General features: G+C 40.9%; 1 protein-coding gene and 1 non-coding gene across 2 annotated transcripts in view; one reads left to right on the top strand and one right to left on the bottom strand.

Moving 5' to 3' along the window:
* KDM5A (lysine demethylase 5A) overlaps positions 1–16940 on the top strand; it is a 108314-nt gene that overhangs the window by 24943 nt on the left and 66431 nt on the right. The window contains exons 7-14 of the mRNA XM_049783032.1: positions 357–448; positions 1567–1725; positions 3394–3513; positions 3719–3877; positions 5667–5848; positions 9878–10040; positions 10879–10998; positions 14251–14445. Of these exons, the coding sequence (XP_049638989.1) occupies positions 357–448; positions 1567–1725; positions 3394–3513; positions 3719–3877; positions 5667–5848; positions 9878–10040; positions 10879–10998; positions 14251–14445 (1190 nt within the window). The remainder of the gene's footprint in view (positions 1–356; positions 449–1566; positions 1726–3393; positions 3514–3718; positions 3878–5666; positions 5849–9877; positions 10041–10878; positions 10999–14250; positions 14446–16940) is intronic.
* Positions 10235–10341, bottom strand: LOC126023423 (U6 spliceosomal RNA). The gene has a single exon (XR_007500547.1). It is a non-coding gene; the product is annotated as a U6 spliceosomal RNA (small nuclear RNA).

Below are 16940 nucleotides of genomic sequence, written 5' to 3'. Positions count from 1 at the left end.
ACCTGGACTTCAGATTCTTTACTTAATGGAGTTAATTGTGTATTTTCTTCATAATGTTTGAGGCTTTTTTTTTTTTTTTTTGGTTTTTGGTTTTTGGTTTTTGGGCCACACCCGGCACTGCTCAGGGGTTACTCCTGGCTGTCTGCTCAGAAATAGCTCCTGGCAGGCACGGGGGATCATATGGGACACCGGGATTCGAACCAACCACCTTTGGTCCTGGATCGGCTTCTTGCAAGGCAAATGCCGCTGTGCTATCTCTCCGGGCCCAATGTTTGAGGCTTTTAATTAAACATGTAATATTTAGTCCAGTAGTAAGCGCTTAACATATTTTTTTTATTATAACTTTTTATTTCAAGATGAGGTCTCTCGGAGACGAAAAGTTACCAACAGGTCAGACGCATTTAACATGCAAATGAGACAACGGAAAGGAACGCTCTCTGTTAACTTTGTAAGTGTCCTAAGGTGTGTTAGGTGGGAAAGAACTTACTTCAGAATTATGCTTTTTAATCTTTCTATATCTTGGAATTATATACAATATATTTAGTTGAGAGACATGGTACAAGTGTCCTCTGTCTTGGAGGTGTGTACTCAAAGCTCTCTCCCCTTTGGAAACGCCCAAGTTCTTTGTTGAAAATGAGTGTCTTATTTTTCTTTCTCTTCTCTCTCTCCATGTTTCTCTTCCTATTTCTTCCTCTCCATATTTTTCTAGAGATGGTCTGTCTGTCTGTCTGTCTATATCTCTCCATCTATCATCCATACATCTATCTATCTTTAACCTATTTATCAATCATCTATCATCCATCCATCCATTTGTTTTTGGACCACACCTGGTAGCACTCAGGGGTACTTATGGCTCTGTGCTCAGAAATCAATCCTGGCAGGCTCGGGAGACCATCTGAGATGTTGGGAATCGAAACCAGGTCTGTCTTGGGTTGGCCCCGTGCAAGGCATATGCCCTACCGCTGTGCTATTGCTTCAGCCCAAGATTATTTTACTTAAAAAGCTGCAGTGATATTACAGCAGTTAGGGCATTTGCCTTGCACATGGTCGACCCAGGTTCAATCCCTGGCATTTCATATGGTCCCCCAAACCTGCTAAAAGTATTTTCTAGTGTTGTTTTGTGTGCCCCTGTCCCCAAATAAAAGACGAGCTGATGATGACTAAAAAGTTATGTTAGCTTTGTGCTGTCTATAAGTAGACTATTCTCCTAAGTCATGGACAACATAATAGAATATATAAGTTAACTTTTAAATACCTCCCCCCCCCCTTTTTAAAAAGCGTTCTCGACCTCTATTCTAGGGGATTAAAATGTTTCATTATCAGCTTGTGAGAAATTTAAGGAATATTTCGAAAACCTGTTTAAGTAGTTATTTCAAATAAATACTCAGGAACTGGGGGTGTAGTCAGCAGCGGAGCCCTTGCCTTGCATGTGAGAGACCCTGAGTGTTATTTCTGGCGCTGCATCCCTACACTTTCTTTAAGATTTAAAATGTTAATGTGCTTTATTTTTTCATTTCAATTCAGGAGTTTCTGGTAAAATTTTTACATTCTTTTGTTTTTCAACAGGTCGATCTCTATGTGTGTATGTTTTGTGGTCGGGGAAATAATGAAGATAAGTTGCTTTTGTGTGACGGATGTGATGACAGTTATCATACGTTTTGTTTAATTCCCCCTCTACCCGATGTTCCCAAAGGAGACTGGAGGTGTCCAAAATGTGTTGCTGAGGTATAGACCTAACCTTTGTGCATCCTTTTTAAGCCTAAATGCATTAATACATGTGTATAGCATACACACAGGCAGTTTTCTTACTGTCTTTTGTCAGGTTTTTTCAAGAACGATATAGATGGGAAAATGTAACGATTTTATTATGACAAATTCCTTGGTCAGTGGTCTTATTTATTTATTTTTTTTAATTTTTTTATTTTGAATTATGAGAACAAAAGATGCAAAGAAAGAGGACAAGGTAAAGTTACAGTGGAAGGACAATCACCCATAACATAATTCTCAGAAGAAGTCCCCTTGCTGATATCTTAACTTTGAACTTTCAGCCAAAGAACGTTAAGATAAAATAAAACAGAATCCATGTGCAATTATTTTGTCCCTCGAGTCCCCGGATTGTAGCACATTATAATATTTCTTAACAGCACACAAGGCAATGGTCTTATTTTGACTTGTTAGATAATTTTATTTATTGCTGTAACTAATTATGTATATTACTTGAAACAATTATACTAATCTATACAATATATACTAATTATTATGTATTGTAATAATTATTAGATTCTTCTAATTTTTTTTTTTTTTGTCACACCTGGCAGCGCTGAGGGGATACTCCTGGCTCCATGCTCAGAAATTGCCCCTGGCAGGCACAGGGGACCATATGGGATGCCAGGATTCAAACCACTGTCCTTCTCCATGAAAGGCAAACGCCTTATTTCCATGCTCTTTCTCTGGACCCATACTAATTATTCTTTTTTTTTTTTTTTTTTTTTGGTTTTTGGTTTTTGGGCTACACCCGGCGTTGCTCAGGGGTTACTCCTGGCTGTCTGCTCAGAAATAGCTCCTGGCAGGCACGGGGGACCATATGGGACACCGGGATTCGAACCAACCACCTTTGGTCCTGGATTGGCTGCTTGCAAGGCAAACACCGCTGTGCTATCTCTCCGGGCCCACTAATTATTCTTGACACAAAAGAAACTCTAGAAATCAGGGTATATTTCTAGTATTTATGCAAATTAATGGTATTAATGGTAATTGATGGTATTTTGTAGAAATTTTGATTATACTGAATTATTTTTGTTGAAAGACTTAAAGATGTTACTATTTTTAAATTCTGTGTTTATTTTTTAAACTGTAGTGATAGATATTGAAAGGAAGGAGTTAAGTAGGGTTATTTAAGTGTCTTTTATGGTCTTTAAATTAATATTGTTTATCTCCTACTTAGCTAATTTAGTAGCAGTTTTACTCTGTATTTAAGATTTTGGTCGTTTGATAGAATGGGGGAAAACGGTAATTTCTAGCTATAAATCTTAGCAACCCAGTGGTTCATCCATTGCCTATCTTTCCTCCATGAATATCTTATTTTTCTTTAGCTAAATTCACTGATGTAAGAATGACATGTATCTCTGGACTTGACTCCAAGTCAGTAGTCTTCCAAGTGTTCACGTTGGTGCCAGACCTTAATGCCAACGTCAGAGTCTAAAGCTCTCACTGCCACGCAGTTATTTTAAAGTTGTGAAAATGCATTTGAGGTTCTAGGCTGCAACACCATAAATCAAGTCGTTAATACTTGCTGTGCTGTCAAGGTTTGATAGAATTTACTTCGTTTTAAGGAAATGATTTAAGAAGGAAATGTTTGAGTACTAGTTAATTATCAATAATTTTTCTTTCCAGGAATGTAATAAGCCTCGAGAAGCCTTTGGATTTGAACAAGCTGTGCGGGAGTATACACTTCAGAGTTTTGGAGAGATGGCAGATAATTTTAAGTCTGATTATTTCAATATGCCAGTCCATGTGAGAGTCTACTTTTTCTTTTTTTGGCTTCCTTTGGATTTTGGGTCACACCTGGCTGTACTTAGGGATCACTCCTGGCAGGGCTGGGTATCATTTGAGTTCCGGGGATCAAAAATTGTATTGTTAATTAAAACATTGACTTTATTATAAACGGGTTATGCTTTTATGAGTTAGCAATTTATAATTTTTGTCACCCCTATTGTAGATGGTTCCCACCGAGTTAGTAGAAAAGGAATTCTGGCGGCTGGTGAGCAGCATTGAAGAAGACGTTATTGTGGAATATGGAGCTGATATCTCTTCAAAAGACTTTGGGAGTGGATTTCCTGTGAAGGATGGCCAGAGAAAGATGCTTCCAGAAGAAGAGGTACAGAACTGATAGAAGTGACCGGACTCAACTTATCCCATGCCTGTTAAAGTTTATACTGTAGATAACTACCTTTACTTTCACTTCAGTAATGACAGTGACTTGATTATCTTAAATGAGTATAGTTCATTCTTGACAATAAATTTGGCAGAATTGGAATATATAAATAATACAGCTAATCCAGCCTTTTTTTTTTTTTTTTGGTTTTGTTTTTGGGCCACACTTGACAGTGCCCAGGGGTTACTCCTGGCTCTGCGCTCTGGAATCACTTCTGGCAGTTGCTCAGGTGACCATACATATATGGATGCCAGGGATTGAACTTGGGTTGCGTGCATGCAAGGCAAGTGCCTTACCCACTGTGCTATTTCTCTGGCCCTATAATCTTTACCCTTAAAGACAATAAATTCAAGGTACCTTTAAAGGTTATTTAACTCCATAGTTAAAATTATCCAAATACGTCTACCTATCTCTTTCTTTATGAAAATGCTGTTTTTTTGATGGTGCAGTGTGGGAACCATTAAATGGAATCTGGTCACATGCCATACTTGGGATCAAACCCAGGCCTCTTCCATGCCTTGCACATAGCCCTCTAGTCCTTTACACCTCCTTTCTAGCCCTAAATTTCCCTTCCTCCTGCTTGTGAAGCTCACGGCTTACTCTAGGCTCTGCACTTAGTGATCACTCCGGTAGGGGCCAGAGGCATCAGGATTGAACCAAATGCAAGCAAATGCCCTACCCACTCTACTATTGCTCTGAGTCCCAATTTTTTTTTAAGTCTATCTTTATTTTTTGTTTGTTTTTGGGCCACACCTGGTGCTGCTCAGGGGTTACTCCTGGCTTTGTGCTCAGAAATTACTGCCTGCAAGCTTGGGGAACCATATGGGATGCTGGAGATCAAACTTAGGTTGGCTGTGTGCAAGGTAAAGCACTGTGCTAGTGCTCTGGCACTTTAAAATTCATCTTACTGGCCTCAAAATGCAGCTAAAGTAGTAGAAATGCTTTGGGTTTCATACCTAAATGCTTCTGGGTATAACATGTTGACCCCTTCCCCAGTACCATGATAGTACTCCCATCCATCCTGTTTGACTAATTGCATTACCCAGTATTATTTATCAAACATCTGGGCACATAGGCTTATTTTTCTTTTTTCTTTTTAAATTAATTGAGGTTCTGTGATTTTTTTTTTTTGTTTGTTTCGTTTTGTTTTGGGGCCACATTCAGCGACACTTGGGCTACTCCTGTCTCTGCTCTCAGACTCCTTTTTTTTGGATTTTGGGCCACACCTGGTGACACTCGGCTTACTCCTAGTTATGTGTTCAGAAATCGCTCCTGGCTTGGGGGACTGACCATCTGGGACGCCGGAGGATTGAACTGCTGTCTGTCCTAGGTCAGCCACGGGCAAGGCAAATGCCCTACCGCTGCATCAATGCTCCAGCCCCTCTCAGATACTCTTGGCTGCTTGGCGGGTCGTGGGATGCCGGGGATTGAACTTGGGTGCACACACACCCTCTCTCTCTCTCGAGTGTGCATACACACATCCACACTCCCCAACACGCACACCCCTCTCTCGCTATACTCAGGACATCTAACTCTGTGCTCAGAGATTACTCATGGTAATGCTTTTTGGGGGGGACCATTTGTGGTTCTGGTAATTAAAAACAGGTAAGCCAAGTGCAAGGTAATTGCCTTATCTGTTCTCTCTCTCTGGCCCTTTATTTTTCATAAAGTGTCCCTTGGTTTTTCTTTCTATTGCTATTTCTGGTTTCATTTACACTTTGTCCTTTTATAGGAATATGCACTTTCTGGTTGGAACTTGAATAACATGCCTGTCCTGGAACAGTCTGTTCTTGCACATATTAATGTGGATATCTCTGGTATGAAGGTTCCATGGCTCTATGTTGGGATGTGTTTCTCTTCCTTTTGCTGGCATATTGAAGATCACTGGAGTTATTCAATCAACTATTTGCACTGGTGTGTACAATCTTTCTTATAGTATATACACTTACTGTTTTCTTTCTTGAAGAGATTGATCCCTGAGTCTTTAGATAAGATAAGCAAGTGTTCTTTTTTTTTTTTTTTTTGGGTCACACCCGGCAGCGCTCAGGGATTACTCCTGGCTCTACCCTCAGAAATCACTCCTGGCAGGCTCAGGGGACCATATGGGATGCTGGGATTTGAACCACCATTCTTCTGCCTGCAAGGCAAACACACTACCTCCACGCTATCTCTCCGGCGTCAAGCATGTGTTCTTATAACCTAGCTGCACCCCCAGTGGTGACTTTTGTTTTTTGGTTTTTTTTTGGGCCACGCCCATTTAATGCTCAGAGGTTACTCCTGGCTAAGTGCTCAGAAATTGCCCCTGGCTTGGAGGGACCATATGGGACGCCAGGGGATCGAACCACAGTCCTTCCTTGGCTAGTGCTTGCAAGGCAGACACCTTACCTCTAGCGCCATCTCGCCGGCCCCAAGTGGTGACATTTTTAATGGTTTAATAACAGTGGGTATTGCATTAAGAAGGACAGACTAAAAGTATTTGCTGGACCAGAGCTGTTGTACAGAGATTAGGATACTTGCCTTGTGCAGCCAACTTATATTCAAGTTTTACTACCTTATATGGCTCCCCAAGACCAACAGCTATCGTTATTTGCTTTTTGGGCTACATCTGGTGTCACTCGGGTTGCTCCTGGCTTGAGGGACCATATGGGATATCCGGGAATCAAACTGCAGTCCATCCTAGGTTAGCATGTGAAAGGCAAAGGCCCTACCGCTGGCTCCACTGTTCTGGCCCCAGCTATTGTTTGTTTTTGCTTTTGTTTTTGAGCCATAACTGGGATTGAACGTAGGTCAGTTGTGCTAGGCAGATACTTCTGTTGCTCTGATCCCAAACTCCACAATTTTTTATTTTTTAAATTTTTTAGTTTTTAGGCCACACCCAATGGTTTTTAGGGGTTATTGTTGGCTCTATACTCAGGAATTACTCCTAATGGTACTTGGGGACCTTATACGGATGCTGAGGATCGATTGCTGCGTGCAGGGCGAGACAAATGCTGTGCTATTGCTTCCCCTTTGAAAGCTAAAATATGGGTCATAATTTAGGAAGAAGTATTAGAAGCTTTAAAGTACAATATTTTATATACCTTCCCTTTCAAAGTATTTCAAACAACAGAACTAGAGTTTAGATAAAATGCTACTTAGTGAAAATTACTTTGTCTCTTTTTAGATTTTTGAGCCACACATGCCAGTACTCTACTTCTAGCTCTGTGCTGAGGAGTGACTATTTTTCTACCTCCCAGTGATGCTCACCCAGATATGTGGTACCTGGAATTAGATTGGGGGTTGGTTATGCGCACCCCACATCATGTACTCTTTAGCTCCATTTTGTATGTCTTATTTGGGGGGGGGGGGTCATACGAAGCAGTACGTAGGTCTTCTTCCTGATTCTGATACCTTTATGTATCTTTTTAAAAGTTTTTGAAATTTGGGCCCGGAGAGATAGCACAGCGGTGTTTGCCTTGCAAGCAGCCAATCCAGGACCAAATGTGGTTGGTTCGAATCTCGGTATCCCATAAAGTCCCCTGTGCCTGCCAGGAACTATTTCTGAGCAGACAACCAGGAGTGACCCCTGAGCACTGCCGGGTTTGGCCCAAAAACCAAAAAAAGTTTTTGAAATTTTTGAGTTTTACTTGGTAATGTTAGCAACAACTCTTTTTTTTTTTTTTTTTTTGGTTTTTGGGCCACACCCGTTTGATGCTCAGGGGTTACTCCTGGCTATGCGCTCAGAAGTCGCTCCTGGCTTGGGGGGGCCATATGGGACGCCGGGGGATCGAACCGCGGTCCGTCCTACGCTAGCGCTTGCAAGGCAGACACCTTACCTCTAGCGCCACCTTCCCGGCCCCAGCAACAACTCTTGACTTAGTACTCTAGGATCACTTTTTGCAGTGACTTGTAAATTGAACTCAGGCCTCCTGCATGTAGAGCATATCTTGAAGCCCAATGAGCTATTTCTCTGACCCTGCATATCTTTTGTTTGTTTTGTTTTTGGGCTACACCTGGCAGGCCTCTGGGATTGTAACTTCCTGGCTCTGCACTCAGGAATCACTCTTGGCAGTCCTTGGGGGACCATATGAGATGCCTTTGATTGAACCTGAGTTGGCTAAGTGCAAGGCAAATCCTCTTACCACTGTGCTGTTTCTCCTGTGACCCTCTATATCTTTTGATTCACAAAATAGAATATTTAAGATGTATATAATTTAAAATCTTACCCTTCACTATTCAGAAGCTTCATACTATTTTTCTTTCAAATAACATTTCCCCTAAAGTTTCCCAATGCACGTATGATTTTTTTTGTTTGTTTGTTTTTGTTTTTGGGCCACACCCGGCAGTGCTCAGGGGTCACTCCTGGCTGTCTGCTCAGAAATAGCTCCTGGCAGGCACAGGGGACCATATGGGACACCAGGATTCGAAGCAACCACCTTAGGTCCTGGATCGGCTGCTTGCAAGGCAAACACCGCTGTGCTCTCTCTCCGGGCCCGCATGTATGATTATTAAAATTTTAATTTTGGGGGGGCCAGGGAGATAGCACAGCCAGTAGGGTGTTTGCCTTGCATGCAGTTGACCCAGGACATGTGGTAGTTCAAATCCTGGCATCCTATATGGTCCCCTGAGCCTGCCAGGAGTGATTTCTCAGCAGCACAGAGCCAGGAGTAACCCCTAAGCACCGCCAGGTGTGACTCAAAAACCAGAAGAAAAAAACTAATTTTGGGCTATACTTGATGTTCAGTAGCTACTCCTGTTGCTGTACTTATGGGTTGCTTTTGGCAGTGCTCAGGAGACCATCGAACCTGGACCTCTACCCTACCGAGTGCATAGTCTTTAGAATCTCCTACCTCACCTTTTTCTTTTCCTTTCAGTTTTTGTAGTCAAACTCAGGGTCTCAGATTATGAAAGGTAGATGCTCTACCACTACTTATTCATATCACAAACCCAGGTTTTTCTGTTTTTGCTGACTTTTACATTTCTTTGATTGCATTCTTTACTGCCCAGTTCTCTGTCCAATATTATGATCCTAACTGAATGATATTTTTCTGTTCTTTTGATGAAAGTTACTATACTGTGTGGTAGGAAAGCCTACTGATAATCCGTGCCTATTTTCCATGCTGTGTAATACAATAGATGGCATATAATAGATACAAGTGGCTTAATAAATTAGTTATAATTTAAATTTAAAATGTCCTAAATTTATTAACAAGTTAAAAAAAATTTATATATTCTCATATGTCTCATTGTGTCCTATAGGTGTCCCTATATTGACCAGAAAAATAAAGAACAAATTCAGTAACTTGCATTAGAAAAAGTGCTGTACATTTTATTTGGATTAAGAAATTTAATCATCTTCATAAATAGCATGATTAATTATAAACAACTGTATTAGGTTTTTTATTTGTTTTTTTGGGCTATACTGGAGGTACTCAGGCATTAATGCTGGCTGGCGCTCTGAAATCAGTCCTGGCAGGCCTCGGGGACCATATGGTATGCTGGAGATTGGACGTGAGTCAGCTGTGTGCAAGGCAAACACCCTACCTGCTGTCCTATTGCTCCAGCTCCAAGAATTATATTAGGTTTTGACAGTTTCTGGTGTTGTCTTTGAATAGTAAAGTTAAACTCTGAAGTTAGGCAAACAAATCTAGAGAGCATTGGCTTTTGATTATTGTAATGTTCACTGTACAGTACTTTTCAGATAGTGTTTATTGTTTACCTATCCTAGAGAGTTCATGTGCTTTTCAGTAGTGATAGCCACATTTGCCTATCTGTATACTCTTGCTTTACTTCCTCTTAGAAACAATGACCCAGATTTAGAGATGGTGTCCAGGATTCAGAGTCTAGTCTGTGACCATTGGTCAAGACTTCTAGCAGTTACAGACTTACTGGCTTTGAGTTAGAGGCCTTGTTCTCACTGGTGTCACCTTCTACCTGACTAATTTGTTTTTTTTTTTTCGTTAGGGGAGAACCAAAGACGTGGTATGGAGTGCCATCTCATGCTGCAGAACAGCTGGAGGAGGTGATGAGGGAGCTGGCACCTGAATTATTTGAATCCCAGCCTGATCTTCTACATCAGTTAGTCACCATTATGAACCCCAATGTGCTAATGGAACATGGTGTACCTGTGAGTCTTATCTCATGTGTGTCCCTTCAGTACTTGTAATTTAATGTAATTTTAGCCTTTAATTATATACTTAGCACGCATGCTTTATTTTGCAACCGAAATTTATCTTCAAGCTAAATGAACTTTTGAATACTAATAAAAATTAAATATTGGTATTTGTAGTCAATATATACTATATTCTTTTTTTTTTTTTTTTAAATATGGAACGCTTCACGAATTTGCGTGTCATCCTTGCGCAGGGGCCATGCTAATCTTCTCTGTATCGTTCCAATTTTAGTATATGTGCTGCCGAAGCGAGCACATATACTATATTCTTGATGAAAAAGTAGATTGTCACTTTGTCTTTTAAGCATTAATTTATGCTAAAATTAGACCTTTTCAAACTTTATACTTTATTACATAAAGCCAAGTAAGATTCAGGAAAACAGATTTTAGGCTTATCTCCTTATAGGATATAAACTAATCAGTTTCAAAAAACTATAGATTGGAGAAAAGTCTACCCTTTGTCATTATTTACATCTCAAAGGATTAAGAAAAATTCTCTTGTTGGTTAAGTTTTATTAGGAAGCTCAGTGATAGTAAGTAGCTCAGTGATAATAAAGTTTCTCTTTGATAATTTTATTCTTGTTATGAATTAATATATTTTATATTTATATATAATATTTATTATCTATGGCTATAGAATGGTAAAATTATGGCTACTTCTTAAGACCTGTTACTCTTTTCTGGTATGTATAAGTTAATGTTTCATTAGTTTCACTTTTAGGAAATGCTTCAGATAATTTCTTTTTTCCCTTTTTTTTATTTATTTTTATTCCTGCTTCCAATTTGCATTTAGGTGTACAGGACCAATCAATGTGCTGGCGAGTTTGTTGTGACATTTCCTCGTGCCTATCACTCTGGATTCAATCAGGGCTACAACTTCGCTGAAGCTGTGAACTTCTGTACTGCTGACTGGGTCTGTTCTATAGCAAGTAGCTGTTGTACGTCTACTAACACCCTTGGAAAATGCATCCTAGTGGCATTGTCATATTTATGTATGGGAAGGATAAGGTTCATGAATATTTCATTGGGAACTGGAGTGACTTATAATTTATAAATTATATCTAATCATTATTTTCATTATTTTATTGAATTTTAAGTGAGACATTAGTATTTTCTGAATCATTTTTCAGAAATATGATTCTTTGTAGTTTTTGTTTCCTGTACTTTCTGATTTTATGAAGATGACCTGATCTTTTAAAAATTTATTCAGTCATCTTTCAAGCTATTTAGCTCTTTTAGTTTATTTTAATTAATTATTTTAGATGCTAGGGATTAAATTTAGGAGCTCATATACACACATACAAATTACTGAGCCAAATGCTCAGCCCCTGTGATTTCTCTTTCATTTTTATTATGATTTTGTTTTGTTTTGGGCCACACCCGGTGATGCTCAGGGGTTACTCCTGGCTATGAACTCAGAAATCGCTCCTGGCTTGGGGGACCATATGGGATATTGGGGGATCAAACCCTGGTCCATCCTAGGTCAGCCTCGTGCAAGACAAACACCCTACCACTGAACCACCGCTCTGGCCCTCTTTTTTTTTTTTTTTTTTAATTTTTTGGGGTGTGTGCCTGTTGGTAACTACATCGGGCTGTGGTTGCAGAATTGCTCCTGGTTCTTAGGAGAATGGGTGATTGATTGAACCCAGGCCTCCTGCATACAAATGATGTCTTTAGCCTTATGAGCAACTCTGTCCTGCTCCTATGATTGTTGGTTTATTTTGTTTTAGGGTTATACCAAATGTGTTCAGGTGCGATTCCTGGTTCTTGGCTTTGGGATTGTGTCTGTCAGTGCCCCTGGGTCTCTTTCAAGCCTACATGCAAGCAGTGCATATACTTTAGTTCAGCTCATTTATTGCTCCAGCTTCCTGTAATTTTTATTTTATTTAATGTATTTATTTTTGGTTTTTGGGCCATACCTGCTAATGCTCGGGTTACTCCTGGCTATGTGCTCAGAAATTGTTTCTGGCTTGGGGGACCATATGGGACGTTGGGGATCAAACCCAGGTCTGTCCTGGATCAGCCACGTGCAAAGGCAAATGCCCTACTGCTGTGCTATCACTTTGGCCCCTGTAATTTTTATTTTAAATATTTCTTTATTTCCTTGTCATGGACAATTAAGTGATTTTTTTTTTTTTTGTCTTCTTGCCGTTTTGTTTTGTTTTGTTTCGTTTCGTTTTGTTTTGGGGCCACACCTATGCTCAGGGCTTACTCCTGTGCTCACAGGTCACTCATAGCTGTACTTGGGGCACCATATGCAGCGCCAAGATTGGACCTTGGTTGGCAACATGCACGATTCCATAAACAAATAAAGTACTTATTTTGAAGAGTAACTGTCATGTTTTTGCTTTGTTTTGGGCCACACCTAGTAGTGTTAGCTACTCTTCCTAGTGGGTGCTCAGGGGACCATGTCTTGTGGTACTGGAATTCAAATGTGGGGCTTCATGTGTTCCAGCATTTTAAATTATTTCACTGGCCCAAGAGTAACTTTTTTCATTTGTTTTGGCGTCATATCTGGCTTGTGTTACTCCTGGCTTTATGCTCGGGGATCAATTCTGGCAGGGCCTGGGGGACCACATGGGGTGCTGGGAATCAAACCTGGGTTGGCTGCGTGCAAGGCAAGTACTTTACCCTCTGCACTATGATCCTTCAAGAGTAACTATTTAATATTGTTTCTTACAGAAACATCAATGTGAATTGCTTAAGTTAGTGCCTTTCTTGATACCCTTTTCACTCTCTGCTTCTCTCCCCCTCTTGTTTTGTGGAAACTTGACCCTCTTGTTTTGTGGAAACTTGAGTACTGTGTATATCCACTTACTCCTTTGTAAACAAACTTCCCCTTTTTTTGATGGGTTGGATGTGCCAGTGGAACCTGGCTCCTGGTTCTGTGTTTGATCATCAGTCAAATGGCATATACTGGGGATTGCACCTAGATCTCCCAAATGCAGAGCAGGCATTGGGCCTCTTTGAGTTCTCTCTCTGGCCCTGCAAGTTTTTTCTTTTTCCTTAAAGGGCAGTTTTATGTATGATTACTCTTAAAAGGACAATAGCACAGTGGTAGGGCCTTTGTCTTGCACACGGTCATCCCAAGACAGACCCCAGTTTGAATCCTGCCCAGCATCCCATATGGTCCCCTGAGCCTGCCATGAGTGATTGCTGAGCACAGAGCCAGGAATAACCTCAACCCCTGAGCATCACTGAGTGTGACCCCAAAACCAAAAAGGCAATAAAAAGATTACTCTAAAGAGTTTGTTACTTCATTTATATGCCAAAGAGTTTGTATTTCTTTCTTTTCTTTCTTTCTTTCTTTCTTTCTTTCTTTCTTTCTTTCTTTCTTTCTTTCTTTCTTTCTTTCTTTCTTTCTTTCTTTCTTTCTTTCTTTCTTTCTTTCTTTCTTTCTTTCTTTCTTCCTTCCTTCCTTCCTTCCTTCCTTCCTTCCTTCCTTCCTTCCTTCCTTCCTTCCTTCCTTCCTTCCTTCCTTCCTTCCTTCCTTCCTTCCTTCCTTCCTTCCTTCCTTCCTTCCTTCCTTCCTTCCTTCCTTCCTTCCTTCCTTCCTTCTTTTTTTTTTTTTCTTCTGGTTTTTGGGCCACACCTGGCGGTGCTCAGGGGTTACTCCTGGCTGTCTGCTCAGAATATGGGACACTGGGATTCGAACCAACCACCTTTGGTCCTAGATCGGCTGCTTGCAAGGCAAACACCGTGGGCCCAGAGTTTGTATTTCTTTCTTTTCTTTCTTTCTTTTTGTTTTTGTTTTTGTTTTTGAGCCACACCCGGTGATGCTCGGATTACTTCAGGCTCTGCTCTTAGAAATCACTCCTGGCTTGGGAGACCATATGGGATGCTGGGGGATCAAACTGAGGTCCATTCTAGGTTAGCAAGTACAAGGCAAATGCCATACAACCTGCACCTCTGCTGTGGCCCCGAGTTTGTACTTCTTGAATAGCAAATGAGCAGTGTCCAGCAAGCAAGAAATTTTCGGTGGGAAGACTTTTGACATCTCTTCTGATATGGAAAGGTTTATGTTGACCATACCTTCTTCTAGCCAAAGGGAGTAGAACTTTGTCTTTCTTGATTTTCTGTAGTAAAAGTTAACATCAGAGGAGAAATAACAGCACTGGTGTATATTATAAGTATTTCAATTTGAGAACCTTACCTTATTTTTCAGTTACCCATTGGACGTCAGTGTGTTACTCATTATCGAAGGTTGAGGCGCCATTGTGTCTTTTCACATGAGGAACTCATTTTCAAAATGGCAGCAGATCCAGACTGCTTAGATGTTGGACTGGCTGCTATGGTGTGCAAAGAATTGACTCTCATGACTGAAGAAGAGACAAGATTGAGAGAGACTGTTGTACAAATGGTATGTTGGCGACATGCTCTATATTTGATACTTAGGAATAGACAAAAAACTCCATGGGCCCAAATATATTGTTTTAAAAAGAGACTTATTAAAATTAATTAGAAAATTTTAATTATTCTATTTAATTCATTTACTTTGGAATACATAATTTTCATTTATCCATGTTGTCGCGTCTATTAGTAGTTTATTCCTCTTTATTGCAAAATAATGTTTTATTGTATGTATGCACTACAATAGTTTATCCACCATTTGGGTTTGTTTGTTTTCTTTTTTGATTTTGGGGTCACACCCAGCGGCGCTCAGGTTACTCCTGGCTCTGTGCTCAGAAATTGCTTCTGGCAGACTCGGGACCATATGAGATGTGAGAATCGAACCCGGGTCTGTCCTGGGTCGGCCACATTCTAGGCAAACGCCCTACTGCTGTGTTATCATCCTGGCCCCTTTATCCACTCATTTGTGAATGGATATTTGTTTTCAGTTTTTGTTACATAGTAAATTGAAGTGAACATTTCTGTACAGAGCTTTAAAAGCAGCGCTGCTTACATGTACATGCTTCCTAGAGGCCAAACTAGTCTTTGCCTTAGTGCTAGCATAGTTTTCTTCCTGCAGTGTCCCCTTTCTATACTTTAATAATACTTAGGGTCTGTAGTAGTGATGTTCTTTTTTTTTATTTTTATTTATTTATTTTTGGTTTTTTGGGCCATACCCGGCGGTGCTCAGGGGTTACTCCTGGCTGTCTGCTCAGAAATAGCTCCTGGCAGGCATGGGGGACCATATGGGACGCCGGGATTTGAGCCAACCACCTTAGGTCCTGGATCGGCTGCTTGCAAGGCAAACGCCGCTGTGCTAGCTCTCCGGGGCCAGTGATGTTCTTTTAATGTATTTGTACTATGACTCACTAACAGGACTTGGGCCCACAGCCATTCTCAGAAGAGCTCAGATCTGAGGCTGGTGGTGGTTCCTGTGTTTCGGCAGCGCCCCATTACTTTACCACTACTTTTTCTTTCTTTTGTGGGGCCCAGTATTGAACCCAGGGTTTTTTTTTTTTTTTTTGAAATTTTTAGGATGTTTCTTTCTTTTACCTTGAGTGGGGAGGGTGTGAGTCACACCAAATAGCCTTTGATTCTCAAAAGTTTTTCTTGTCTCTGGTAGTTTTTGGGGAACTATATATCATTCCGGGGTTGGTTTCATGCAAGGTGAGGTCCTAACTCCTGCATTAGTAATCTCTCTGGCTCCAACTTTATATATCTCTTCTCTTTCTGTTCTTTCCTGATACCTTAATGATCTCCTAGCGTAGTATCAGGAACATGAACTATTTAACTCAGAAGGCATTACAAGAAAAAATTATGTATATAATAGAAAAGTTTGGGAATAGTGGTATTATTTATTGTACAACTTCTCTGATGGGGCCAGAGCAATGTAGATTGACTAGGGCGGTGGTCGGCAACCTGCGGCTTGCGAGCCATATGTTGCTCTTTACACTTTTCTTTCTTTCTTTCTTTCTTTCTTTCTTTCTTTCTTTCTTTCTTTCTTTCTTTCTTTCTTTCTTTCTTTCTTTCTTTCTTTCTTTCTTTCTTTCTTTCTTTCTTCCTTCCTTCCTTCCTTCCTTCCTTCCTTCCTTCCTTCCTTCCTTCCTTCCTTCCTTCCTTCCTTCCTTCCTTCCTTCCTTCCTTCCTTCCTTCCTTCCTTCCTTCCTTCCTTCCTTCCTTCCTTCTTTATTTATTGTGGTTTTTGGGTCACATCCGGCAGTGCTCAGGGGTTTTTCCTGGCTCCATGCTCAGAAATCTCTCCTGGCAGGCACGGGGGACCATATGGGACTCCGGGATTTGAACCAATGCCTTCTGCATGGAAGGTAAATGCCTTACCTCCATGCTATCTCTCTGGCCCTAGTGGCTCTTGACACTTTTAATTTGGCTTTTCTGTGTGCTGCGCAGCTGCTCCAGGAGCCAGGACTCTGCTCCTAGCCTCTGTCAGTGCACGCCCTGTGTGGCTCTCAAAATAAATTTTAATCGTGGTTTTGGTGAGATATGGCTCAGTTGAAAAAAAAAGGTTGCCGGGGACCCGGCGAGGTGGCGCTAGAGGTAAGGTGCCTGCCTTGCAAGCTCTAGCCAAGGAAGGACCATGGTTCGATCCCCCGGCATCTCATATGGTCCCCCCAAGCCAGGGGCAATTTCTGAGCGCTTAGCCAGGAGTAACCCATGAGCGTCAAACGGGTGTGGCTCGAAAACCAAAAAAAAGGTTGCCGATCACTGGACTAGGGTATTTGCATACAGGATTGCATCTCTGGTATTCCATTTGGTTCCCCAAGCCTGGCAGGAGTGGTCCTGTAGTGCAGAGCCAGTAGTAACCCAGAGCACCGCCTGGTATGGCTGGCCCCAAACAAAGCAAAAATCCCGAAACTACTCTGATCGTTTAATATGCCTATGTTCATTGCTAATCTATGATTTGAGAGGGTTATATAGCATTTTCCTCTAGAGAATATGTGATTTTATTGT

The sequence above is a fragment of the Suncus etruscus genome, chromosome 11 (assembly GCF_024139225.1).
Source record: "Suncus etruscus isolate mSunEtr1 chromosome 11, mSunEtr1.pri.cur, whole genome shotgun sequence".
In the NCBI taxonomy this organism is placed as follows: Eukaryota; Metazoa; Chordata; class Mammalia; order Eulipotyphla; family Soricidae; genus Suncus; species Suncus etruscus.
This window is presented reverse-complemented; position numbering and strand designations above follow the sequence as displayed.